Source organism: Manis javanica, chromosome 1, assembly GCF_040802235.1.
Source record: "Manis javanica isolate MJ-LG chromosome 1, MJ_LKY, whole genome shotgun sequence".
NCBI classification, from domain to species: Eukaryota; Metazoa; Chordata; class Mammalia; order Pholidota; family Manidae; genus Manis; species Manis javanica.
The window spans coordinates 165,658,770-165,685,340 of NC_133156.1; the positions used below are offsets into that span (position 1 = coordinate 165,658,770).

The 26,571-nt window shown below is 43.6% G+C and overlaps 1 protein-coding gene across 3 annotated transcripts in view; it reads left to right on the forward strand.

Moving 5' to 3' along the window:
• The window catches only part of ACOXL (acyl-CoA oxidase like), a 240,691-nt gene that overhangs the window by 106,664 nt on the left and 107,456 nt on the right, over window positions 1–26,571 (forward strand). For all 3 annotated transcript variants that reach the window (XM_073240806.1, XM_073240802.1, XM_073240805.1), the window contains exon 7: window positions 24,836–24,870. In XM_073240806.1, the coding sequence (XP_073096907.1) occupies window positions 24,836–24,870 (35 nt within the window). The remainder of the gene's footprint in view (window positions 1–24,835; window positions 24,871–26,571) is intronic.

A 26,571-nucleotide genomic window follows, 5' to 3' on the forward strand; every position in this document is an offset into this window, starting at 1 on the left:
AGTTTCTTGTAAGCAGCATATAGATGGGTCTTGCTTTTTTATCCATTCTATTACTCTGTGTCTTTTGATTGGTGCATTCAGTCCATTTACATTTAGGGTGACTATTGAGAGATATGTACTTATTGCCATTGCAGGCTTTAGATTCATGGTTACCAAAGGTTCAAAGTTAGCTTCTTTAGTATCTTACTGCCTAACTTATCTCGCTTATTGAGCTGTTATATACACTGTCTGGAGATTCTTTTCTTCTCTCCCTTCTTTTTCCTCCTCCTCCATTCTTCATATGTTGTGTGTTTTGTTCTGTGCTCTTTTTAGGGGTGCTCCCATCTAGAGCAGTCCCTGTAGGATGCCCTGTAGAGGTGGTTTGTGGGAAGCAAATTCCCTCAGCTTTTGCTTGTCTGGGAATTGTTTAATCCCGCCATCATATATAAATGATAGTCATGCTGGATACAGTATCCTTGGTTCAAGGCCCTTCTGTTTCATTGCATTAAGTATATCATGCCATTCTCTTCTGGCCTGTAGGGTTTCTGTCGAGAAGTCTGATGTTAGCCTGATGGGTTTTCCTTTATAGGTGACCTTTTTCTCTCTAGCTGCCTTTAAAACTCTTTCCTTGTCCTTGATCCTTGTCATTTTAATTACTATGTGTCTTGGTGTTGTCCTCCTTGGATCCTTTCTGTTGGGGGTTCTGTGTAATTCCGTGGTTGTTCGATTATTTCCTCCCCCAGTTTGGGGAAGTTTTCAGCAATTATTTCTTCAAAGAGACTTTCTATTCCCTTTTCCTCTTTCTTCTTCTTCTGGTACCCCTATAATACGAATATTATTCCTTTTGGATTGGTCACATAGTTCTCTTAGTGTTGTTTCATTCCTGGAGATCCTTTTATCTCTCTGTATGTCAGCTTCTATACGTTCCTGTTCTCTGGCTTCTATTCCTTCAATGGCCTCTTGCATCTTATCCATTCTGCTTATAAATCCTTCCAGGGATTGTTGTACTTCTGTGATCTCCTTCCTGACATCTGTGATCTCCCTCTGGACTTCCTCCCATTGCTCTTGCATTTTTCTCTGCATCTCATCCCATTGCTCTTGCATTTTTCTCTGCATCTCTGTCAGCATGTTCATGATTTTTATTTTGAATTCTTTTTCAGGAGGACTGGTTAGGTCTGTCTCCTTCTCAGGTGTTGTCTCTGTGATCTTTGTCTGCCTGTAGTTTTGCCTTTTCATGGTGATAGAGATAGTTTGCAGAGCTGGTACGAGTGACCGCTGGAAGAGCTTCCCTTATTGTTGGTTTGTGGCCTTCCTCTCCCTGGAGAATAGGGACCTCTAGTAGCTTATGCTTGTCCACTGTGCGCAGACAGGGCTTCTGCTACCTGCCTGTTTGCTATGGAGTTTATCTCCGCTGTTGCTGTGGGCGTGGCCTGGCTGGGGCTGCTCCTCAAAAGTGGTGGAGCCCTGTTGGAGGGGGAGCGGCCGGGAGGCTATTTATCTCTGTAAGGGGCCTCTGTGCTCCCTGTTGCCCAGGGGGTTAGAGTGCCCAGTGATCCCCAGATTCCCTGCCTCTCGTCTAAGTGTCCTGTCCTGCCCCCTTAAGACTTCCAAAAAGCACTCTCCAAACCAAAACAACAACAGCAACAATGAGAGAGGGAACAGGAAAAAAAAAAAAGGAAAAAACACACGATTTTTTTGGTCTTCAGGCGCTGGTTCCAGGCACCTGCTCACTGGTCCTGCTGCCCTGCCTCCCTAGCACTGGGGTCCCTGTCCCTTCAAGGCTTCCAAAAAGCACCCGTCCACCGGTTCCGCAGGGAAAAACGCGCGATATTCTTTGTCCTCAGGCGCCAGTCCCAGGCACCCGCTCACCGGTGCCGCCACCCTGCCTCCCTAGCACCGGGGTCCCTGTCCCTTTAAGGCTTCCAAAAAGCACTCGTCAAAAAGAGAAAAAAAAAGGGTGAAAACGCACGATTTCCTCCATCCTCAGGCGCCAGTCTCAAGCACCCGCCCTCCGGTCCTGCAGGGAAAAACGCGGGATATTCTTTGTCCTCAGGCGCTGGTCCCAGGCACCCGCTCACCGGTCCTGCTGCTCTGCCTCCCTAGCACCAGGGTCCCTGTCCCTTTAAGGCTTCCAAAAAGCACTCGCCAAAACGAGAAAAAAAAAGGGGAAAAACGCGTGATTTCCTCCGTCCTCAGGTGCCGGTCTCAGGCACCCGCCTACCGGTCCCGTAGGGCAAAACGCACGATATTCTTTGTCCTCAGGCGCCGGTCCCAGACACCCGCTCACCGGTCCCGCCGCCCTGCCTCCCTAGCAACGGGGTCCCTGTCCCTTTAAGGCTTCCAAAAAGTACTCGCCAAAAAAAAAACCACTCCGGTCCCTTTCCACCCGACGGGAGCTGCGGGGAGGGGCGCTCGGGTCTCGCCGGGCCGGGGCTTGTATCTTACCCCCTTCACAAGGCGCTGGGTTCTTGCAGGTGTGGATGTGGTCTGGATGTTGTCCTGTGTCCTCTGGTCTCTATTTTAGGAAGACTTTTCTTTGTTATATTTTCATAGCTCTATGTGTTTTTGGGAGGAGATTTCCACTGCTCTACTCACGCCGCCATCCTGGCTCCCCCCCCCAGATCATTGTATTTTTACAATGTAAGGTTAACCTTACATCATAAGGTTTTTGGTTTCTCCTGGAGTTTCCATTTGCTGTTCTTTTTTTCTTGTTGGAAGTAGAAACATATGTGACATTACCATATCAGTAATATCTTCTGGCTTCTTGTTCATTTTTTCTGTTGCATGGAATGCACCCCATTATTCTACTGCAGATCTTGTTGAGCCCACTGATTTCTTATTTTAATTTAGACTTGTTGTTCCTAAACCTGATGGACAGTAGCATCACCTGAACATTTTTCTTTTCACTAGATTTCTGAGAGTAGCTTTTTCTTATATCCCCTGTTGTTCTTTTGCTTGGTTTTCCTCTGGTTTTGTTCTAGTATATCCTCAAGTAATTTCCTCTGGAAGGGCATATGGATGATCATATTTTGATTCCTTGTATGTCTGAAATGGTCTGTATTGTGTCCCTACATTTGGTTGATAGTTTAGCTGAGAATTCTTGGTTGAAAATAATTTTCTCTCAAACCTCAAAGCTATTGTTCCATTGTCTTCTAGCATCAGGTTTGCTGGTGAAAAGTCATATATTCCCCTGTATGATACCTGTGCTTTGTATCTGGAAGCTGTTTTGTCTTAGGTATGTGGAAATTCTCCAATAATGTATCTAGATATGAGCTTTCACTTATACTGAATGGCACTTGGCAGACGCTTTCCATTGAAAACTGGTATCCTTTTCATCATGGGTAATTTTCTTCTACTAGTTCTTTGGTACTTCTTTTTTTCATTTTTCTGTTTTCTCCAAACTCTAATTATTTGGAAATTGGAATTGATTACCTCTGCCTTATTTTTTCCCTCATGTTTCTCAACAGGATTTGCTGTATGCTCTGGAATTTTCCTGGTTACATATTTTTATTTATAAAGTTATTTATAATTTTCAAGACATCTTTTTCTTACCTATTCCTTTTCTATAGGGATATTTTTTTGTTTTTAGATGCAATTGCTTCTGTAATCTCTTTATATATATCAACTGGGCATTGTTTTTCAGAGTTCTGTTCCCTGAAGTATCCTTTTTTATTCTGTGGTCATTTGGGGTCAATTAGAGGATAGAGAGTGTTGGGGGACAGAGGGACTGGAAGGCAGCAATTATAATCAATGTGAGGTTAGTGCTGTAATGGGGGTTAGCAAGCCCTTCCACTGCTTCCCTCAGCCACTTCCTCTAGCCTGGTGTGAATCAGTAAGAAAAGTGATGTTTTGTGCCTTGTTTATTTCTCAATTTGTATAAAAGCCAGTAGGGGTTTCGTGTAAACCCCAATATAGGGACTATAGAAGTTGGGGATATTGTTCATATTCAAAATGTATGAGCTGCCACATCCTTGATGAGAAGCACAGCCCTTGCCCCTGTGAGGATGTGTGACCTTACTACCTTATCACACAGTTTAGTGTGTGTGGGGGGGTGGAATCCTGTCTGCATTGAAGGGAACTCCCTCTAGATCAGACTTGACTTGACTTGAGTTTGTGGCTGGAGCAGGAGGAGGTAAACTGAGGAATGGGCCCCCTGCCTGCAAGTTTGCTTGCGGGCTTTATCTGTTACCCCTGCCTGTAAAGTCAGCTCTGGGTTGGGGGCCACCTTTATTTGCTTCTCAGAAGACTTGAGGCAAGTAGGTCTTGCCTGGGATGCCCAACCTCTGTCAGAAATTGGGAATAGCAGCTTCAAGGGAGCAGGACTTGTGTCATCTTAGTCACTGTTGTCCCATCTGGACTTAGAACAGGGCTTGGCACCTAGAGAGCACTTAGAGAGTAATAAATAGATGGAGAATAGATGGTTGGATGGATGGACAGATATAGTGATGAGTGGGAGGCTTCTTTGGTGGAGAATAAATCAGTCCTGATCACAGCTCTGTGGAGATCAGATGTGGGTCATTTGGTGGCATTTAAAATGTACTAAGGGCACTGGAACCCTAATCTGAATCTTTAAACAAAAATGAAAGCAAACATTTTCCATTTCTTATGTGTGTACCCAGACCTTTGTTTTATAACTTTGGAACTTGCCCACCCAGGGTATTTTCAGTCCAGGCAGGTGTGTATATGAGCAAGACTAATAGTTTTTATTTCCTGCAGAGCTCAGTTGCTCCCTGGCTCACCCTTGCAGATTGCTCATGGGTGTCTCATGGATCTGACAGCACTGTCAGGATGACTGGAGTGCTATTCTGGGTAGATGACGCACAGGTCCAGGGATGGTCTCTTCTCTGAAGATGGCTATGTAAGAGGATTAAAATTTCAGAGAGCAGCTCTGGCTCCAAACTGCAGGGAGCTGGGTTAAAGGGAATTCTTTCTGGGCAACAGAAATTGATCTCATACAGTACAGACCTGATTGCAGTTCCTCACACAGACTACACCTATCACTGGTGGGTTCTGCCCATGACTTTATCATTTTCTTCCCATTCACCAGTTCTAAGTGTAGCTGTTGTTTCCCCAAGAAACCTCCCTGGCTTTGTGGCTGCCCTTCCTTTATGGGCCTCTCATGGCACCCGCCTTACTGGTCCCTGGTGTTAACTGTCTGCTTCTCTGTTTGTCCGTTAGACTGTCAGCTACCAGAGGGCTTCACATCACACCAGGTATGTAGGAGGCCTTCAGTAAATACCTGTGAACTGATTCAGCTCTGGGGACTCCCCAGCCCATCACAGGCATCTTTGCTCTAATGAGGTCCGGGAGGAGGGACAGAGATCTGCCATGTGCTGACCATGCTCTGTGTGCATTTTCTCATTCAGTGCTCCTGGCAGCCCTACCAGGATTCCGATTTTACAGATGTGAGGACAGAGGCTCTGAGGTGAGGTAGCTTGGCGAGGGTAAATAATGCATGTGGACAGCATGGTGTTGTGCCCACCTCATCCCAGAATGACTTAGGGTGGTCTCCACCTAACTTTGTCAGAGACCCTCTGTTTTGAGGCTGCACTGGAGGAGTGCTCAATGTGGGGCCTCAAAATGCAGCACCTGAGATTTCTGGAAGCTTCCATGCTTCTTGCTTGGGTAACTGCCGGCCTTTGAGCTCACCTGCACATGTGACATTCTGAGAATTAGATCCTGTCTCCAGGGTTGCAGTCCTGGAGGGCTCTCTAGAGGCAGCACTAGATTTGAACTTGGTTTTTGTTCTCAGGGATGTCATTGACCTGGTAGTTAGGGTGATGGCTGTTAGTACCAGAATGCCCCTATTGGGTCGTGTTTTTTTAATTAACTTTCATCTGGTTTGAATGTTGTAGTAAGTAGACTTTTAAAGAAATTTGCATATCTCATTTCTTTGTCTAATTAGCGTTGTAAGAATGATGTCCTAGTTTTCATGCTTGAATAAATAACTGTCATGGTGTAAAGGTGCTAAGGGGCTGGTTCACTGCAGCTCTTTCCTTCTCATGTTTGGTATCTGATCCAAGCTTTGTTTTAATTCGCATTCCAGACTTCTCTTTTAAAAGAACTGACCTTGTTGGCCAAACGGTACCTTCTACTGCCGTGAACTCTCTCCTAAACTTAGAGGACACACTTTTGTCACTGTTGTGGCATGACTTGGAGATCAAATCGCTGGATCCTTAATACAAAAGTATACTCTGTGCCTCTATTCCAGTTTTAAAGTAAGTGGAATTAAAAAGCAGGGCACTGAACAGCTTTAAGTATGGCCTTTCCTCTGACGTAACTCTACCTTTATATATGACCTTGCAAATCCTCTGGTTTATTCACTACAGATGGATCAAGAGCACAACAGAATTGCAAATTTTGGGGGATAGAACATAACTGTTAAGTCCCTGCCCTTAAGGGGTCTTCAGTCCTCTCTTGGAAAAGCCAGGAGTAGGCCTGAGAGAATCCTGCTCCATTGATGCCCTGGGAACACCCTGAAGCTTGTGACCAGCAAAGGCTGATGTGGCTGTCATGCTGCAGGCTGTCCCAGCCTGACTCAGCCTGCTGGGAAGACGAGAAGAGGGCACACAGCATTATGAGATGTATAATTTTCAGAACCCTGAAGGGGTTAGTTCCATTCAGTGCCTGGAGTGTTGTTCATTTCTGGGCTTTGTTTTTATGTAAAGATGCAGACAAATAGAGCCAGTCTGGAGATAATCCCCTGGACAGTTAAGGGATTTGACATGATGCCATGCTAGGAACTGCTTGGGGCATCTGGGGGTGCTTAGCTGAGGAAAGAGAAGATCTTGGGATGAGGAGGCATGCTAGCAACGTTCCTGTAGCCTGGGGCTGCTGGAGGCCCCTGGGAAAATGGTTTGGACAGAATGGTAGAGGGCCTTTCCTGTCTTGTTAAAGATTCTTCTTGTCTTGTTAAAGATTCTTCATTTTATTCTGTTGGCAGTGGGGCTGTACTGATGATTTTTAAGGAAGGAAGCAATGAGATCTAGTTTGCAGTCCAGGGAACACCTTACTTTGGAATGGAGCACCCAGAGGGGGACCAGGTTATGGAGGAAGGTGTGAGTTTGCAGAAGTATCATGCAGGATGGGGAGACTCTAGGGGACTTGGCTGAAGCTGAGGGAATAGGTGACGTCATGCAGGAAGAGGGAGCTGTGAGGGACTTTGGTCAAAGCTACATTTAAAGAATAATCCGAAGGGCATGATGCAAGAGCTGAGTTAGAGAAGTGGGAGAAAACCAGAAAATTCTGGCCTCATGGAAGCTGAGAGCAGAAAATTTCAGGAGGGGTGTGTAGTCAGTTGTCCCACAGGGATAACCACCATTTGTTGAATGCCAGACGTTGTGCTAAGTGCTCTCTAAACATCATTTCCTTTAATTCTTACAGGGGCTCCTCAAGGCAGCACTAATACTGACATTCTATAGATAAGGGACAGTGGACCAGAGTGCTAGGTTTTTCTGGGAGACAGAATGTGGGCTTTGGTGTGAGACACACTGGGTTTGAGTTCCACCTCTGTCCTCATTAGCTGTGTGAACACGTATAAATTGCTTGATTGCTCTTCTCCAAACAGAATATAATGGCCCAGTCTCCTGAGGGTATTGATGGGATTCCACTATATTGTCTTATTGTAAGTGAAGCCCTTCATGTGGTGCCTAACATGAAGAAGCCCCCTCCACAGGCTTTAGGTTGCTTATTTCCTGCCGTCACCCTGGCAGGTGATATGGGACCAGAGTTTAAATGCTGTGGGGAGGGGGTGGCCTGAACACCTAGAGCCCAGAGGGGAAAGGGAAAGATTATTTCTATTATTTGTTAGGTCAAGGTTTGAGGAGTGGGAGTTGGGGTGGGGTGGAGACTTTGGAAGGCGAAGCTCAGTCTACACAGCTGTCAAGGGGATAAGGGTGGGGAGGAGAGAGGTGAGGAAGAAGAGTACTTGTGGAGACAACTGGAGTGGTATGTCGTGGTCTAACCCATATGTGTGGCAGTGCCAGGCAAGGTAATGATGTAGTTTGTACCTGGGGCAGTGGTAGGGAAATTGGATGGTTAGGTTGGCCCAGATTTGGAAATTCACCGTTTGGGTTGCAGAAGGACAGATTGTAGCAGTGACACGAAGGCTGCTGGGAAGCCATGACCAAGGAAGCCTAGGAGATGAGGTTGGGAGGGAGGGGGAACAAGGAAAATTTCATAACCTAGAGTATAATTAGGAATTTCTAATAACATATGAGACCCACTTTCAGCTCTCATTTCCCAACAAATAAATATAAGGCACCTGTGTAGAAAACTCTGTGGCAAGAATGGGCTGTCATACCTCATAAGATGGATTTTATCCAAAATGTGATCTCAAGTACAATCCAATAAAGCTGGGCTCCCAAAACCCATTGCCTCATGATCCTGTATCCCAGTCCCAGAATCAGTCATTTCCCCAAGGAGTCCTCTTTCCTTTTGTTGAAGAATGGTTTTAGAAACCAAGATTTGGGTGCTAGGTGTTTCTATTGCTACTGGAGTGCCATTACTTTTGGGTTTTCTCAGTTGATAGAGCAAGGAAGTATATGTTTGTTATACTAACCTGTGTATACACCTGTTATCTGTAAGTATGTATCCATTTGTATCTATGTTAAGCTAAACATGAATTCATACTGATGTCTCAACTCTAATCCATTACTACATAGATCATTCCAGACTTCTCTCTGAGCTTGTCTGTAACCTCCCCCAACAGTGAGAAACCTAGCTCCCACCATCTGCCACCCATTTACTGAACTGTTTGATTCTAGTATGAGCAGTATGTTGTTCTAGTATGGTGGTCTTAGAATTGTTAACTCATGTCCCCATGGGAAACAACTTTATCCTCTAGAGTACGGTGCTTATGTTCAGTTCATTTTGCCTTTAGTCTTGTGTAGTCTACACTCAACTCCAAAATTACTTAGTTCCCTACCTTTATCCGCACCTGCTTTTGTGAGGTTGTTTCACACATTTGTGATAGATCTTTTGTTGCAGTCTGAATTCCATTCTGGGATCCCCTTAACTTTTAAACAATTTAAAAAAATCCATATATCAAATATCACTGTGCTGTACAGTTTTACGAGCTTTGAGAAATGTATAATTTCATGTACCTGCCATTAGGGTAGCATGCAGATTAGTTTCACCACCCCCAAATAATACCCTCTGCTTCACCTATTCAGTCCTCTTCCTTTGCCAAACCTCTGGCAACCACTAATGTGATTACTAACTCTATAGTTTTGCCTTTTCCAGATTGTCATATAAATAGAATCATATAGTATGTAGCCATTTCAAACTGTTTTCTTCCACTCAACGATATGCATTTAAGGTTCATCCATGTTTTTTAATGGCTTGACAGCTCATTCCTTTTTATTGCTGAATAGTATTCTATTATATAATGTACCACAATTTGTTTACCTATTCACTTGTTGTAGGACATCTTGGCTGCTTCTGGTTTTTAGTAATTATGAATAAGGCTGCATAAACACTTGCCTGCAGATTTTTGTGTGCACAGAGGTTTTCAAATCACTTGGGTATATACCTTCCTAGGTGCTATTGTTGGGTTGTGTAGTAAAACTATGTCCAACTCTGTAAAAAACTGCCAAACTTACATCCAGATTGGTTCAGTCAGTTCTTCTTCCAACCAGCAATGATTGAGAAAGTTCTTGTGCTGTGGATCCTTGCCAGCTATTGTCAGTGTTTTGGATTTTAGCTATTCTAATAGGTGCATAGTGGTATCTGATTGCTGTAATATGCATTTTTCTGATGATATAAAAGGCTGAACTCTTTTCATATGTTCATTTGATCTCTGTATATTCCTTTTTGTGAAGTGTCTCTTTAGATCTTTTGCCCACTTTTTAATTAAGTTGTTTTATTATTGAATTTTAAGAGTTCTTTGGATATTTTGGATATCAGTCTGTTATATGTGTTTTGCGAAGATTTTCTCCCAATTTGTGGTTTGTTTCTAACAAATTATCTTTGACAGAGCAGAAGTTTTTGGTTTTAATAAAGTCTATTTGTTTTTTCTTTCATGGACTGTGCTTTTGATGGTATATCTTAAACTCATCACAAACCCAAGGTGATATTTTCTTCTAATAATTTCATAGCTTTTCATTTTACATTTAAGTTTTAAGTTAACCCTATTTTAAGTTAATTTTATTCAAGGTGTAAGGTCTCTAAGTCTTTTTTTGTTTTTGCATATGGATGTCCAACTATTCTAGTGCCATTTGGCAAAAGATTGTCCTTTCTCAGTTGAATTGTTTTTGCAGCTTTGTTAAAACTCTGTTGAATATATTTGTGTGGAGCTATTTCTGGGCTCTCTATTCAGTTATATTGACTTATATGTCTATTTTTTCTCCTAATATCATGCTCTTTGATTACTGTCATTTTAAAATTAGATAGTGTGAGTCCTTCAGCTTTGTTCTTGTTCATTATTGTTGGCTATTTTCATGTAGTTTTTAGAATCAGTGTCAACATTTATAAAATAACTCGATGGGAACTTCAGTGGAATTACATTGGGATCTCAAGAATTGACATATTAACAATACAGGGTTTTAAATACATGTGCACAGAATATCTCTCCATTTATTCATCTCTTTTCTGATGTTCAGTTTTTAAATATATATGTGTTTTTTGCTCTTTCTTGGATAATTTATATTAGTCTATCTTTAAGCTCACTGACTCTTTTTTCATCTCCATTCTGCTATTAAGTCTGTTCCGTGAATTTCATTTTCAGATACTATTTTTTTCCTGCTAAAATTTTCTTTCATTTCTTGTTTTAGTCTTCTATTTCTCTGCTAAGAGTTCCTATATTTTCATTAATTAGAGCATATTTTCCTTAACCTCATGGAGTACGGTTATAATACTTGCTTAAAAGCTATTGTCTGATAATTTCAACATCTGGATCATCTTAGGGTAGACGTTTATTGAAAGTCTTTTCTCTTGGGAATGGGTCACATTTTCCTGGTTCTTCATAAATCGAGTAACTTTGGATTACATCCTGGACACTGTGAATATTATATTATGGGGACTCTTAGTTATGTACTATTCTTCTGAGGACAGTTGATGGTTAATATTAGCACAGTTAACCTGGTAAGGCTCAAGGTCTAACCTTGACTTTATCTTGTCATTTGTGGGTTCAAGTCTCAGTTCACTTCTTTAAGCCTTGGCCGCACTGCTTTGGCCTGTGTGTGCTGCGTCAGTGGTCAGCACCAGTCCCATCCAGAGCTCGTGCATGGGGTCAGGGGTGCTGCTGCTTCTAATCTTGTCCTTCTGGGATTCCTCCTCATACTCCAGTGACCAGAGTTATCTTTGCTTTCTTTCCTGGTTCCTCCAGCCAGAAAGTTCCTCAAGGCTTTCTCTCAGAATATTAGCTGCTCTACTTCTCAACTGTGGCCTGTTTTCAGGGCAAAAAGCAGGGGGGAAAAACCCAACAAAAATCCAGGAAATTCACCCTGTGCTAGTTGCTACTTCAAAAATTTAAACTCTCCTGTACAATGTGTTTGCTTGTTTTGCTCTCCAAAATGATCAGTGGTTGTTTTCTGTATTTTGTTTATAGCTGTTGTCTGTGGGAGGGTTGGTCTGGAGAGCGCTCACACCGCCATGTCAGAAGGCACTTTCTGCTTGCTTTTTTTCACCGAATGCTATTTCTTGGAGCTCTTTCCAAGTTAGTAGATAGGCAACTTCCGCAATCTTTTTAGTAGTGTGGTCCACTGTAACCAGACCCTTCCTGATGGACATTTGTGTAGTTTCCAAAGTTTTGCTTTTAGGGACAGTGCCGTGCTGAATGTCCTTGTGCCCCAGGACATGGCATTAAGGTCTTGGTGGGCAAATGCCTCAGACCCTTAGCCAAGGCTTTTCTTGGAACCCTGAAGAGCATAATGCCTTTGGGAGTGGCATGATTCCTGCTACCTCTGTGGCTGGTGAAGGCCTGGGCCAGTTTCTGGGTATATCCAGTGACAGCAAGGTGTGGAGGAGCAGAGAGAGAGTGGAGAGTGCCAAGTATTTCAGAAGTCTTAGAGATTGTTCCAGAATACTCGGCTGAGAGGAGTTAGGGAAGTCTGATGCCAAAGGATAGTGACAACCCAGCAATCCCTGCAAAACTAGGTACTTTATTTAATTGTCCATTTCCAAGTTGGTTGTTTATTGACAAAGAACGCAAGGCATCTTTGGACAAAAATGTAGCACATTGAAGGAAAGCTTTCTCTCCCTGCCTCTCTGCCCCAGTTTCTCTTATGCAGAGGCCAAGGTGAACCTGTCAGAAGCATCACAGAGTGTGTCCCTACCTTGTTTAGCATCTCTCCGTTGTCTCCAGGATCACAATCCCAGTGTTTAGCATGGGACTCAAGACCCCCAATACTCCAGTCATAAATATCCCCAGGCATTCCGTCACCTATCTGTGTGAACTCTGGCAAGGGAGCGTTCTCTCTGAACCTCCATCTCCCCTCCAAGCTTGGGAATAGTCATGTTTCCTCCTCAGAACTGTTGATGGGCTTAGAGGGAGTGATGCTTCTGCAGCATGTGGCACCATATTTGACTTGTGGAAAGTGCTCAGTGGATGTCCTCCAGCGGTGTATTATCACCCACACTTCCTGCCTGACTCAAATTTCTTACTTCTGTGCTCTTGCTGTTGCTGAGGTTCCCCCATGATGTCCTCCCCTGTTCTCTGTATCTGTCCGAATCCTGCCGGCCTCTGGAGGTCCAGCTCACACCTCAGCTCCTCTGGGAAGGTTTCTTGAGCAGCCTCTCTCACAGCGGGATCACTGTCCTGTGAACTCATGGAGCCGGGCACCTAGCACAGTGATTAGTGAAGCTGCCTTCTTGTTTTATGTTGCACTTTCTGAGTCCAGGGACCAGGCCACATGTCTGCTTATGTCCTCTTCAGTATCCTGTACACAGTAGGCTTTTCAGAAACATTGATGAAGGGGTTGGAACCCTGCATTTCACATGCATTAAGTGGGCAGTTTCTACACGGAAACACATACTTATAACTTTGTCATTAATGGTCAAAGGATTGTAGCAAATGAATCCAACGGTCATATTGGTGTTAGAAAAATGTTGAATTAAAGTTTGAAGACATCCAGGCATTCTGCTGAGGTTCACAGATATCGCTTTACTATTTTCTCTCTTAACATCCCCCCCAACATTTTTAATAGCAATTAGGATCTTTGCTGTAAAGTTCATCCTGTAATGGCTTCTCAGATTGTGGGTACAACTTTCCCCACAGTTGAGTGCTATCTATGATGCATCTCCTCACACAGTGAGGAAGTAGAACGTTCTTGGCTGCTGTGTGGCTGCACCAGAACATGGATGCCCCTGGGACAGCTGCCATACTGCCGCCCGAGTCAAGGAGGCAAATACAGAGTTGCTATGGCTCACTGTGCACAGACAACTGCAGAACCACATTAAAGGAAAGAAACGAGGAGGTGTAAAACCTGTGATTTCAACAAATGCTCATTGAGTTCCTGCTGTGCATCTGGCACTGGACTGGGCATAGGATGGAAGGTGAGTGAACACCCACCCTCCAAGCGCTGGCAGGGTCATGGGGGAGATCTGTGCGTAACTCCTGCATATTCCGTGTGGAATTAGCCAAAAGAGGGACCGATGAAAGTCAGGGGCATAGACACCTCCTAGGGGTTATGGTGTCTGATGGGGTTTGTGGGATGAGTAGGAGTTTGAAAGGCAAATGAGCACTGAGGGGTGTGAGGTGGGAGGTGAAAAGGAGCAGAACAGTGCACGGAGTTTGGGAGTGCGGCGGTGATTTGATATGCTGGGTAGGCGTGAAAGGGATGGAGTGGTGAGAGGCGGGCAGAGGCAGGCGAAGCGGTCCTGGAGTTCTGGCTTCATCACATGGCCAGAGGCAGTCCCAAGAGGGTTCTCCACTCCCAAGACTCAGTGGTGTGATCAGCTCGGGGTTTTCAGCTGGAGAAAGGCAACCGCTTATGAAGTTCTTGCTACACTTCCCGTGAGGGAAGGCGATGCTCTCAGGGAGGTGGCAGTGAGGTCAACAGGGAGGGACAGGGTCCAGAGCGACTCATCTGGAGGTATTGAATCATCCCAGAGAGTGGCTGTGGGGGCAAGCTGAGGATGAGGGAGAGTCACATGTTTTACTTCTTTATGGCTCTGCTGGTGTGGATATGTTTATCACTGATTTTTCTGCCTTTTTCATTATTACATCCTAAACTTATATGCTCTTCTTAACTGTAATTTTTATTGGCCACAAACTATTGAGATAAAGTTATCATTGACTTAATTATTCTCCTAATTATTAATATATATTTACATTATTTCAATCTTCTATGTTTGTACATACAACTTTAGTGTGTATCTTTGGATTTTCTCTTCCTGTCAATTACTTCCTTAGGGACAATCTAAAAATATCAATAGAGGGGTGACTCCTTGATATATTTTGTCAAACTGTTTTCCAAATGAGTGGTGCCACCAGCAGGTGTGAATGTGCTCCCTCCACTTCTGGTGTTTGTTATTAGGAGAGTTTTTTCTTAGTCTAATTCCTGTAACAATCAACAGTGACTAACAGATGCCGAGTGCTCATTTTGTGTTGAGCACTTTGTGTGCATCGTCTCATCCAGCCCTCCCAGCAGGCTGAAGGTGACTAACAATTCATATCCCCCAAAGAGCAAAGAAACCGAGGCACAGAGAGATTCAGTCATTTGCCCAAGGCTAAGAAATGGTGGAGCTGGGGTTGAAATTCAGGTGGTTCTTTGGGGAGCCTTACCATAGGTAATCCATCACCAACTTGTACTGTCTTGCTGTTTAAATTTCCATTTTGGGGTTTTTGGTAAAGATGAGTATTTTTCTGGGTTTGATACTTGATATATTTTCTTATTCAGTGACTTTCCCTTTTTAGTCCTTCAGACTTTTTAACTTGCTAAACTCTTCATACTCCAACGCCACCCTGATTACAGTAACGCATTACAGTCTAAATGGCATCCACTTCAGGTGCGGGGTCTGTGTCCCTGGCTTTGTTGGGTCAAGGTGCCAGTTAGCGCTGGTCTCACACCTCACTGACAGCCGTGGGGTCCTGGCCTCCCCTTAGCTGTATCAGTGATGACGCAGTGATGGGTCACAGCAATGTCTGCAAACTACATAAGGTGTTTCTTGCTCCATTTTCCCTCCACGTCACATTGACCACATGATCACACTTCAGCAGGACTCTCTTCCTCTGGCTGTGTCCTTCCGTGAAGCTGGGCTGAGTCGGGGAAGAGGATGAGAGGTGTCCTTTATGTCCCTCTGCCAGGGGTGTGTGCGGGCATATAGTCCCCTGCCTCTCTCACATCCACCATTTAAGGCGAATTTGTTTCTCCCCGGTCAGTCTGAAGTCACCACCTTTAGCTTATACTGATCTAAACATCCAAATCACAACATGGAACCTTTGTGAAAATTTGTTTGGGGTAATGGGTGACATACTTATTTCCAAAAGATTATGGCCTTGTTCTTTTACTCTCTTTCTTGAGTGTTTATTTTGAATTTCTGTCCTTTTTATCCAGTGTAAATATGGGTGGAGGTGGAACATAATAATATCTCCCTGCTAAAGCATTCATATTTCAGGCTCACAAAGACAGTATTATAAGATAAAAATTGTATTTGCATATGCAAAAAGTACATGGTTCATAGCATTTTGCAATGTAGTTTTCCCTACATTTTTCCTTAATTAGATTTTTCCCAAAACTTACCAATCAATTCCAGCTTATGTTAATGAATTCAGATTACAGACTAGAGAAAAATATAAAATGATAGAGAATAAAAGTCCTTTTCCACCTCTTTCCCTCCCACCCAACAACTTGGCAGTTAGTTTTCCAGGCTTTCCTCCTTACAATTATATAAATACTATATATATAAAATCATATAAATAATCATCCAGTGTCAGATATTATACACATCTACATTGTATTTGAAATTTTTTTTTTTGCTTAAAAATGGGCTGTGTCACTTTTCACAATTGTCTATGGTATTCTTTTTTAACAATTTTAATTGTTTTATGGAAAGCCTTATCTTAGCCTGTTCTATCTACCTGGACAGAGGGCTTGGTTTTTTGTTTTGTGTATACATATATATATATATATATATATATATATGTGTGTGTGTGTGTGTGTGGGTGTGTATTTTACTTTTATTTTTGGTAAAAGTAGGAGATAGTTAGAAGGAAGGTAAGTATATTTTAGTGAACATGACAAAAATTCAACACCCATTCATAATAAAAACTCTCATAAAAATATAAATAGAAACTTGAGCTTGATAAAGAGCATCTATAAAAGAAACTATAGCAACCATTATACTTTATGTGAAACACTAAATGCTTTGGCCCTAAAATTGGGAACAAGACAAGTATGTCTTCTGTCACTACTCTTACATAGCACAATGCTGGAAATTGTAGCCAGCTCAGTAGGGCAAGAAAAGGGAAAAGAAGGCATATAGACAAGAAAAAAATGAATAAAACTGACACTTATTTGCAGATGACATGATTCTACCTAGAAAGCCCAATGCACCTGTAAGAACACTCCTAGAATTAATAAGTGAATTTTACAAGATTGCAAGATATAAGGTAAACATACAAAAATCAATTACATTTCTATATATTAACAATAAACATGGACACTGAAATAAAAAATACAATACTATTTACATTAGCTCAAAAAAATAAAAGAAATAGGAGTAAATCTAATAAAACATGTACAAGAATTATATGGCATTTATTCCAGAGAAATTAAAATTTATGTTCATGCAGATAGCTGCACACAAATGTCCATAGTGGCTTTATTTATAATAGCCCCAAACTGCAAATAAACCATATGTCCTTAACAAACTAATAGATGGTGGTACATCCATACCATAGAATACTATTCAGCAATCAAAAGGAATGAACTACTGGTACATGTAACCACCTGGATGAATCTTCAGAGAATTATGCTGAATGAAAAAGATTAATCTCAAATGGTTACATACGGCATGATTCCATTTATATAACATTCCTGAAATGACAAAACTGTAGGAATGGAGAACAGATTGATGATTGCCAAGGATTAAACAGAAGGCAAGTGTTGGGAGGAAAGAAGGTAATTTATAAAAGGGTGACATAAGTGATCCTTATGCTGATAGAAACATTCTATAGCTTGGCTGTGTTGATGTCAATATACTTATTAGGATATTGTACTATAGTTTTGCAAGATGTTACCATTGGAGGAAACTGGGTAAAGGATACATGGGATCTCTCTGCATTAGTTTTCTATATAATTTCTAATACAAAAATGTAAATCTTTATCTCATAATAGCTTAATTTAAAATATATTGTTTCTCCTTGAATAATGGGTCTACCGCACTGTTTTTAACAGCTGCTGACATATTTCATGGAAAGTCTCATTTTGCCCATATCCCAAGTGCCTGGGTGGAGAGATTTTTGTCTGTTTCGTGTAATTTTTTTTCTTGGTAAAACTTAGATAGAGGAGAAAGTAGGTAAAAGCCAGAAGGAGGGAAAGAATGCAAACTTTCTTTGAAACAAGTTCCTTAAAACTATTTTTGTATTTTACATTAGGAAGAGATTTCTTTTCCTGGGAGTTTTACCCTGACTATGATAGGCGCCAGTGGTGAGAGTGGGTTGACAGGCTATGGTAGTGTCTCTAAGCTTCTGTGACAGGCTGTGAACAGCCTTTCATTTCCTTGTATTTAATAGCTCAAAATCTACGTTAAAAATGCTCTAACTAAAATGCTTTTGTTGCTGATTGTATTTGAGGGGGTCCCCTGTTTTTTCCCTTTACTCCTTGTGCATTTCCTTTTCTTCCCTTCAGCCTCTTCCTCCTCCTCCAGCCAACACTGATTTAATAAAGTTCTTATTTGCATAGTATTTGCCACTGAAAATTCCAGAGTTCTTCAGGTTGGCTATTCTGTGATGGAAGCTGCCCACAGAACCCATGTCCACTGTCATGCTGGTTTCTGTCACACGTACTTGGACTTTCTAGGAAGAGTGTGTGGTTTATTCATATGATTGAATATCCAACCATTCATACCAAGAGAAGCAAAGAAACCAAAATCCACAGTTCTTTTGTTTGAAAACTAAGATAAATAGGTTTGAAACCTAAAGAAAAACACATTCATTGACAAGCTGTGAGTGTCACAGGAACTACTTGGAGTGACATCAGCAGTTCGTGAAGCTGTTTAGCAGCTCTGTTTATCCATCTCTGGGACCTGGGCAAATATGAGTAGCCAGGCCGTGCTGTACCCTCACTGTGCTGCGACACAGGTGGGCAGACCATGGCCATTTAGTGACAAAGGCAGAGATGATAGCTGGCCTCCTGAAGCGCTTGCTGTTCCTGGGGCTCTGAGAGCTTCCTCCCCAGCTGTCCCTGGGGGTACAGGTACTGTCATTCCTCTACAGGGGTGGGTACTGAGGTGGAGCGCCGGGGCCCTTCGTCCTGCCAGAATCCCAGAGGATCCCTGCCAGAATCCCTGCCAGAATCACAGGGCTGGGCTCCTGGAAGACAACTAGAAGAGTGGGCCCAAGGTGCTGCTACTGTGGGTGCAGCAACTCAAGACTCACCTGGGTCTTTAATTTGGACCAATTGGAGGAACAATACAAGTCCTTGTGAAAACGCATCTACATGCTTTTTGAGCAGAGCTGTTGTGTTCAGTCCAGAGAGAGAGTGCCTGGCTCCTGGTCCTGGGACAAGCGGTGAGAACCAGCCGCACAACTGGTCTTACCTTTTCAGCCATTTGTGGCTTAGAGACTTAAAAACAACCTGCTTTCTTAGGTTGGTGAACAACCACCGCCTTCGTTTCATTGTGAGTTTGAGGTTATTTCCCGTTGCTTTAGTAACTCGCCTTTTACATTAGGTTGTGAAAATTTCAGATCTGAATTACTAGGTTTCTGACAGATCTGGAAAGTGCCTGCACATGATATATATCCCCTTCTCTTCCTAAACATGAGTGTGGCTTTTTCTTGAGTTTCTTGAGTTTTTAGCTTTTTTAATCTAATTTTAAGGACCAACAAAGGAGAGCATCATGAAATAAACTAATTAACGGGGAGTACATTGCTGTTTTTCTTCTGCTTGCCTTTCTTGCTGTCTTCTCCCTGTTTGAGTGGGAATGACAGAGGGGAGAGCTGTGGGAGGGGAGGCCTGCAGCCTGCTGAGGCCCCCTCCTTGGCCTCCATGTGCTCGTTGCCAGCACACAGGGAGTCTCGGCAGGGCAGTGCGGATGCCTCTCCCTGCTCAGGGTGTGATCAGTTGCAAGCTGCCGGAGGTCTCCTCTCCCAGGACATATTCCCAGGCCTGCCGGGGGCCTGAACTCATTGGTTATGGTCCCTGAGGTTGAGTGGAGGACACTGAAATGACATTGAGAATGTAGAGTGGACAGTTTTACTGTGAACCATACCATCATCATCTTATCTGTGCCTAATACGTTGCTAAGTTCTTTTCATACATTATCTCATTCAGTGCTTCTGAAACTTGATCCCTGGAGGACTGGCTAAAACATCCCCAGAGTTTCCAATTGTTCAGGTCTGGGTCAGGGCCAGAGAATTTGAATTTTTTCACAAGTGCCCAGGAGACGCTGATATGCTTAGACTTTGAGGTCTAAGTTAATCTGCCTAAAACAACCCCATGAAATAGGTAACATCCCTCTTTTACAATGAGGAGAAGGCAAGAAGAGTCAGGGGAGTAGACCACAAAGCTCCTTGCTGCTGACCATGAGCATTGGTTAGTTCAGCACAGTTAATTTTTCAGAGGAAATAGCAAGTGCCAGAGAAGGTCCTAAGCAGATGTGCACGGCCGAGGGCCTGAGTCAGGCACGTAGGGTTTGGCAAATCTGGGTGATGTGCGGGAGGGGGACACCTGCCTCATGCGTGCTGTGGGGGGCATGGAGGTCCTGGCTGCTATCAGGAGAGAACTAGGAGGACAGCCAGATGAGCTGCTGGCTGGCTTTCTCCTGCCCTCATCCCTGGTGTCAGCACCCCGCGGCTGCGCCTGTGAGGGGACTGTGTCCATGTTCTGGCTCTCTCTGGGATCTCGACCATGCCACACCTCTCTTCTCCCTTTCATGTTTCTTTTCCACATTTTCCATAAAAGGGGAAGGAATAGTAAGCAACAACAACAACAACAACAACAACAACAACAACAAGAAAATGCAGGAGGGAAATAGCAAGCTTTTCTTTTTGAGTTTCTTCTGTGATGTTATATATTTTTGGACCCTTGAAATTCACAGAAAAGTTAACTCAAGAAGAAGCTCCACATAAGCAGTGGAGAGGGAGAGAAGGCTCACAAATAACGTGAAGGTGTTTTCAGCTTGGTCACAAAGTCATTAATTCCGACATGAAGCTTTGAAAATGTGTGGAGAGAGGCCTGGCAGCATGGAAAAGTGTCAAGTGAGGTTGCAGACTGCTGGCCCACTGGTCAAACTCCACTGACATGCTTTGTTTGGCTCACGTAGTATTTGTAAAATATTCCAATCAGTTTAAAGTGGAAGTTCTCATAATAAAACCCTTGGTTTCTGGCTTTCTCGAGGAGTGGGGAGCACTAGCGCTGGGGCTGGGGCTGGCTGGTAATGGACCCTGCGAGGGGCTTGACTCCTGTCCCCAGTGCTGCCAGCATGACCCACTGGCTCAGAAAGTTTTAGATTCAGACGTGGAGCACCAGTTGCCACCTGGGCGACTTTGGGGCTGGCACTTCCTGGACTCTTCCTCCTCACCTGCCCTCGGCAGCCTATGGGTACCAAGAACACGAAGCACACGGGGTTCCCCACCCAGGTGGCCGTGGTCAAGTGGGCATCAGGGAAGAGATGCACAGTGACAGCCCATGAACTGCGACAGCGGGGGGATTGCCCTGCTGGCCTCCTAAGCCGGTGTGTTTCAGAAACGCGTTTTCTAAAATGATTATGATTATTTTACAAGATCCATGCAGTCTACACGATGCTTTATAGGGCGTATCCAGCTACAGCTGGCACACTTTGGGGTGTTTTATGGCAAATTATTCTCAGATTACCCTTGAATGCAGGAAGGTCTGCCTGTTGTCTGAGCTCCCTGGGTCATATAGAAAACGCTCAGTCTTGATACAAAACAGCTGTCTCAGTCAGCTGTTCCAAAAGAGAAGTATTTTTAGGCTGAAGCAGCAGGAAAAAGGTTTCGTAGCTGGTGGAAAGTTTGAAAAATGTTAAATTACTCTTTCCTTGCCATTAAAGTGTGATTTAATTTTGTTATTAACAGACTGTGTAAATCTAAAGAGAAGCATACTGAATGGGAGTTTGTGAAGTGCTTTCTGGCAGTTACAGTGTGTCCGGGGGGTGTTCTCTGGTGAGGTTATGCAGCAGACCCAAACTCCCGCTCACCTCCATGTCCCTGGGGCTCAGCCCTGGCTGGGCCTGGGTCAAGGGCCAACCCCTGTGGCTCCCTCCTCACTCTCCTCTGGATCCCTGCAGAGACCAGCAACAAAAGGGTCAATTGTCTGAGGCCTCCCTTTGTCTCAGGGTCTCTACAGGCCTTTCCGAATGCCAAAGTGTCTCTGTGCATGAGGGCGAGTGCTTGTCTGTGTGAATGTGTGCATGTGCATATGTGCTGGTGTATGCATATGAGTGCATGTGAGTTTTTTTTGTGTGTGTGCATGCACATAGGACCATGATCATTCATCCATGCACACACATACATGAGTGCATGTGCATATGTGCATACACACATGCAAGGGTGGATGCGTATATGCATAAGTGCACACATAAGCACATGTACATGTGTAAATCTAGTGTGAACATGTATACTTGTGCATGTGTGATGTGTGTCTGTGCACACACAGGCAGTGGTAAGACCTGCTTAAAGCATATCTGAGTTGCTGATGCTTCTTGGGGCAAAGGCCTGGCTGGTGATGTCGGTCCCTTATGCCAAGGGAGAGAAGTATCTTGGGCCCATCTCTCAGCAGATTACACAGTTGCTTTTTTGTAGTGTTTGCCCTGTATGGAAACCTTGGGGCATTCTCTAGCTCCCTGCCTTCTCTAGGTCAGGTAATGTGTAGGAGGGAGGAGGAGCAGGCTCCTCACATGTCTCATTGGCTTCATCTGCCCACTCCAACCTGTCTTCCGTGGCAAGGCCCATAAGAATTTTTTGACACTTCTAGCATCTTGTCAGGGCTGTCTGATTGGATCCAGGACATTCCGTGTGGAGCGTAAGCCATGATTCCCGAAGGACTGTGCAACACCCTGTTCCCAGCCACTCCTTAAGCTGAAAGCTCCGAGGCTTTGCCTGGGTTCTGATTTCATCTTGTTCTTAGCACATCTTTACCTGGCCTTTCACACCCAAGCCTGCAGGATGCTACAGCTGGTGTCTGTGAGTCCACCAGTCACACTTTCTAACTTAACGAAGATATCCTTTTAAAAATGACAGTGAGACATATTTGATTCAGAATCAGGAAGAGACTAGTAAAAATGCGAAATTGAAATTCACCTCTGTGAAGGATTTATCTCCCAGCCCCCTTTAACCAGTACAGCTGCCATTTAACAACTTTTTCTGTTTTTTTTTTCTTTTTCTTGTCCCTCCCACACCCATTTCCTCTCTCTGTTCCAGCTAAGGCTTATCTTTCAACTGTGGAAAAGCCACCAATTAAGCAGTACTCCAATGCTTATCAAAATATTCAGTTGGTAAAATTATCTTATAATTAGCCCAACTGTAAGCCAGAACTTTTTAACCCCAGGAAATGTAAAGTTACCCGGGTTGTGAAATCTGTAAATTGCTCATCCTGACCTTCTGGCTGCAGGTTCTGTTTTTATTTCCTTCCTCAAGTAATTTCCTCCTTGTTCTTTAAATTCTTGATTGTGCCTGAGGCAGCGTCCTGTTCTGTTTGCTTAAATCTCAAAGAGAAAATATACTCCTGGTTAGTTGAGATGGATTTTTGAGCAAATGCAGGTAAATGTGATATGAAATAGACTTGATGCCATATATTTCAGGCCTTCGCTTTTAGATATTCTTTTTGTAAAATCAAGCCTATCCTCCCGGATTCCTGGTGCCCACTGTGTGTCATTGGTTCTGTATTTTGGTGTGTGGAGTGAGAACACATGGTGGAATATGTCCAGGAAGGCAGAGTCTCTGTCCTTTCTTACCTCAAGGGTTTTACATCTCCTCGCTCTCTATCCCCTGCCCCTTCCACCTTCCCACTCTTTGGAAGCACCCTGGGTGGCACCATAAAAGTCCCCTCCCCTCCCACCCTCTTTGGGGCTGACATCAGGGAAACTGACAATGCTTTGTTTGTGGATGTTAAGGTACAACTCAGGGAGACTTTTTGCCCAGAAACCGTATCATAGATGATGCTTAGATTTTTAACTGCTGTGTTGCCATAATGCTGTAGTTCAGCTTCAGATGGGATAATCAGATTTCTGGAGGCAAGGTTGAGGTTGCAAGTTTTTTTACATGCTAAAATGCTCTCAAAATTCTGAAAACTTAACTGAGAAATTAAATTTTGGAACGTGACAACTTATTTTAATAAGTTTTGCCTATATACAGTGGTAGTATGGGTAGTTATTATTTATAGAGTTTTTCCTATTTATCAGGTATAAAATAAGTTTATCCTGTTTTTTTCCTATTTATGCACACATGTGCACACACTCAGAGATATAAACACAAATACAGAAAAAGGGCAAAACCTTACATTAATCCTGTGAGAAAATAATTATTCTGCCCACTTTACAGCTGTGAACACTGAGGCAGAGACTTTAAATAACTTGCTGATACCCATTTGGTTCGCAGTTGAACTTGGTTGGCCTGATTCTTTTGTAACTCACTGGTGACCTTGCTGAGCCCCATGTTGTGTGACTCCACCTCTGCTTATGCTTGGGAGGTTTCCACAACATGCCACAGACTACTCTCCCTGAGGAAATCACACTGTCACCTCAGCTTCCACTTGCTGCTGTGCCAGCAATGTGTACACTTTCTCTTGATGTCACACGTGTGCAGGCTTGATGGCTTTGCTGCCCTCAGGTGTGGCTTGCTGGCCTGGAGCTTATGGGATCAGTGTGAAGCTTGTGCTGATGCCCCCGGGGAGATGCTGGCCCAGGTGGTCAGTCGCCCTCATGGCCTGGGCTCCACCCAGGGCTCCTGGGGCTGGGGGTGGACGGCACAGCTCCCAGGACAGGGGTTAGCTGTGCCCTCCTAATGTGAATCTGTTGCATGCTGCAACCCATCCTTTCCTGGCTTTGTCTCAGAGCTGAAAAAGCACTGTTTTGCTCATGGAAACAGAGAGTAGAATGGTGGTTGCCAGGGACTGGGTGTGGAGAAATGGGGAGACCTTGGTCCAAGGGTATAAACTTTTAGTTCTGAGATGAATAAGCTCTGGGGAGCTAATGTACCACATGGTGGCTCTAGTTAGCGATACTGTATTGTATACTTGAAATTTGCTAAAAGAGTAGAACTTAAAGAGTTTTCATCAAAAAAAAAAAAAGAGGGAACTGTGAGGCAATGGATGTGATAACATGATAACATGTGATAATCATTTTACAGCATATTCATATGTCAGATCATGACCTTGTACACTTCAACTATATACAAATTTGGGGATCATTTATACCTCAATAAAAAAAATAAAAAATCTTAAAAAAGAAAAATAAGATCTATGTTTTGGAAGTCTTTCCTGATGAGGGACACCTTCTATCTAATCCACAGTGAAATAATTGTAGGCATTTTCAGGACCCTTTCAAAATATTATTAGAATCCTTTAAGAGCTAAGTTGATGCTAAAGATCTATCGTTAGAATGTGTTATGAACCATTTGCAGTAGGGGATTTTAGGAAATGTTTAAAAAATAATTGACCATACTAAGTTAATTATCTTGTGTATTCAGTACATTCTTGATACTATCTAATATGTATTTCTCTCTCTTTAATTATAGCTTGGGTTGATGATAGCCATTCGCTGTAGCCACAGGTAAAGTTTAAAATTTTTTTCCTTTTAAGGGGTATCCTACTGGTTTATAGCTTTTGATGTGCTCGAGTCTGTGGGTTTTGAACTTAATTTTGGTGACTGCTCTATTTTGTCACAGCAATTAGATGAAATTGTTCTAGTTGCTTGATTGGAGAGTTAACTGTTATTTGAAGAATACAGTTTTTATGTAAAAGTGGTGGTAGTACATTTCTTTCAGAACAAAAAATGCAATGTTCTAGGGCAGGGACACAGAAATGATTTCTGGATAATACACTCTGTCCAGGGGTGAGAACCCAAATCAGGGATGTTACACATGAGCATCAAGGCCGTGTGGATACGAAGCCAGGTGGGGGATGGTAGTGAAGCCTGTACCCCCCCTCCATGCTGGACCTCCTGCTTTCCTCTCATGCATATCTGAGAATGGCTAAAAGCCCCTATTTTTGTCTTTCTTCATGATTTCTTACTTTGTCTCAATTGTATATTTATGAAAAATGTTTGTTTCTTGAACAAGTGTCAACCTTGCCCTTTTGCATATATCAAAATGTATTAAGATCCTGAATTAGTTAAAGTAAGCTCCATAAACTCATCTTCCTGGGGTGCAGCTCAGGACACTGGGCCAGCTCTCGACAAGTAAACCATAGTTACCTGATTTCAAAATGAGTTTGCCTTCTAAAAATACTTGTAACAACTTGTATGCATGGTGCCATCACTGAAACCTTGGAAGTGCTGGCAAGCTGTGTAGGTTAGAGTGGGCAGAAGGCAGGGAGGATTAGAACCACCAGGAACCAGGAATGAGTGTGTGGTCATGGTGGGCATCTCTGGATACCCTCGGAAGAAGGCTACTCGAGAGAAGCTCATGGTTGCTTTTATGTTTTGGGTTCATAAGTGTGCCTGATGCCTGCGTGGGGCGAGGTCTAGTGTCCTGCAGAAGCATGTTGTTCCCTGTGATCACAGCCAGGCTGCCGCAGCTGAGATGCATGGCTGCTCTTCATGAGGGAAGTGTGGTGTGGACCGTGGACTCTCGATTCTAATGCCTGCCGGATACTGAGTGTGGAGGGTGCGTGTGTGTGTGTTTTGGGGGATACAGGGGGTGGCTAGAAGTGCTCTCTTTCTAAAACTTTCAAGAGCCTCCTTCTAGAATGTCCTAAATGTAGTCTGCTTGGTCTGCTCTCCTGCTCTAAAATGAGGAGTGGTACGTGTGTGTGTGTGAGAGAGAGAAAGAGAGAGAGACAGAGAGAGACAGAGAGGGAGAAAAAAAGAGATGATTGTACCATTTATTTTCCTTTGGTGGGACTTTCCTCGTATGTGAGTCCTGCACATCAAGAAAAGCAGCCACCTGTTTCCGCACAAGTGCTAAAAAAGGTGCATCTTCCCTAAGGCCCTAAGAAAGCCAAGGTCTTGCTCTGGTTTGGGAACAACGTCCTCTTTCCTGTGATGGCGAGGCATCCTCTGCTGTGGCTTTGTGGAGAGTTCTGACTTGTGCAGAAATTCAGAGTCTGCGTGGAACCTGAGAAGAAAGCTTTCTTTTTAATACTTTCTTGGCTTAGGGACTGTGATCAGCCATCATCCTTTTCGAATCAGGGACTCAGGTAAGACTGCAGAGCAGGGCCAGCCTGAGGGAGGTCCTGGCTGGACGGCGCCTTTGTGCTGGTGCTGCGATGTGCCAGGGCCACGTTGCGGAGAGGAGGCTGCTTCCCTGCCCTC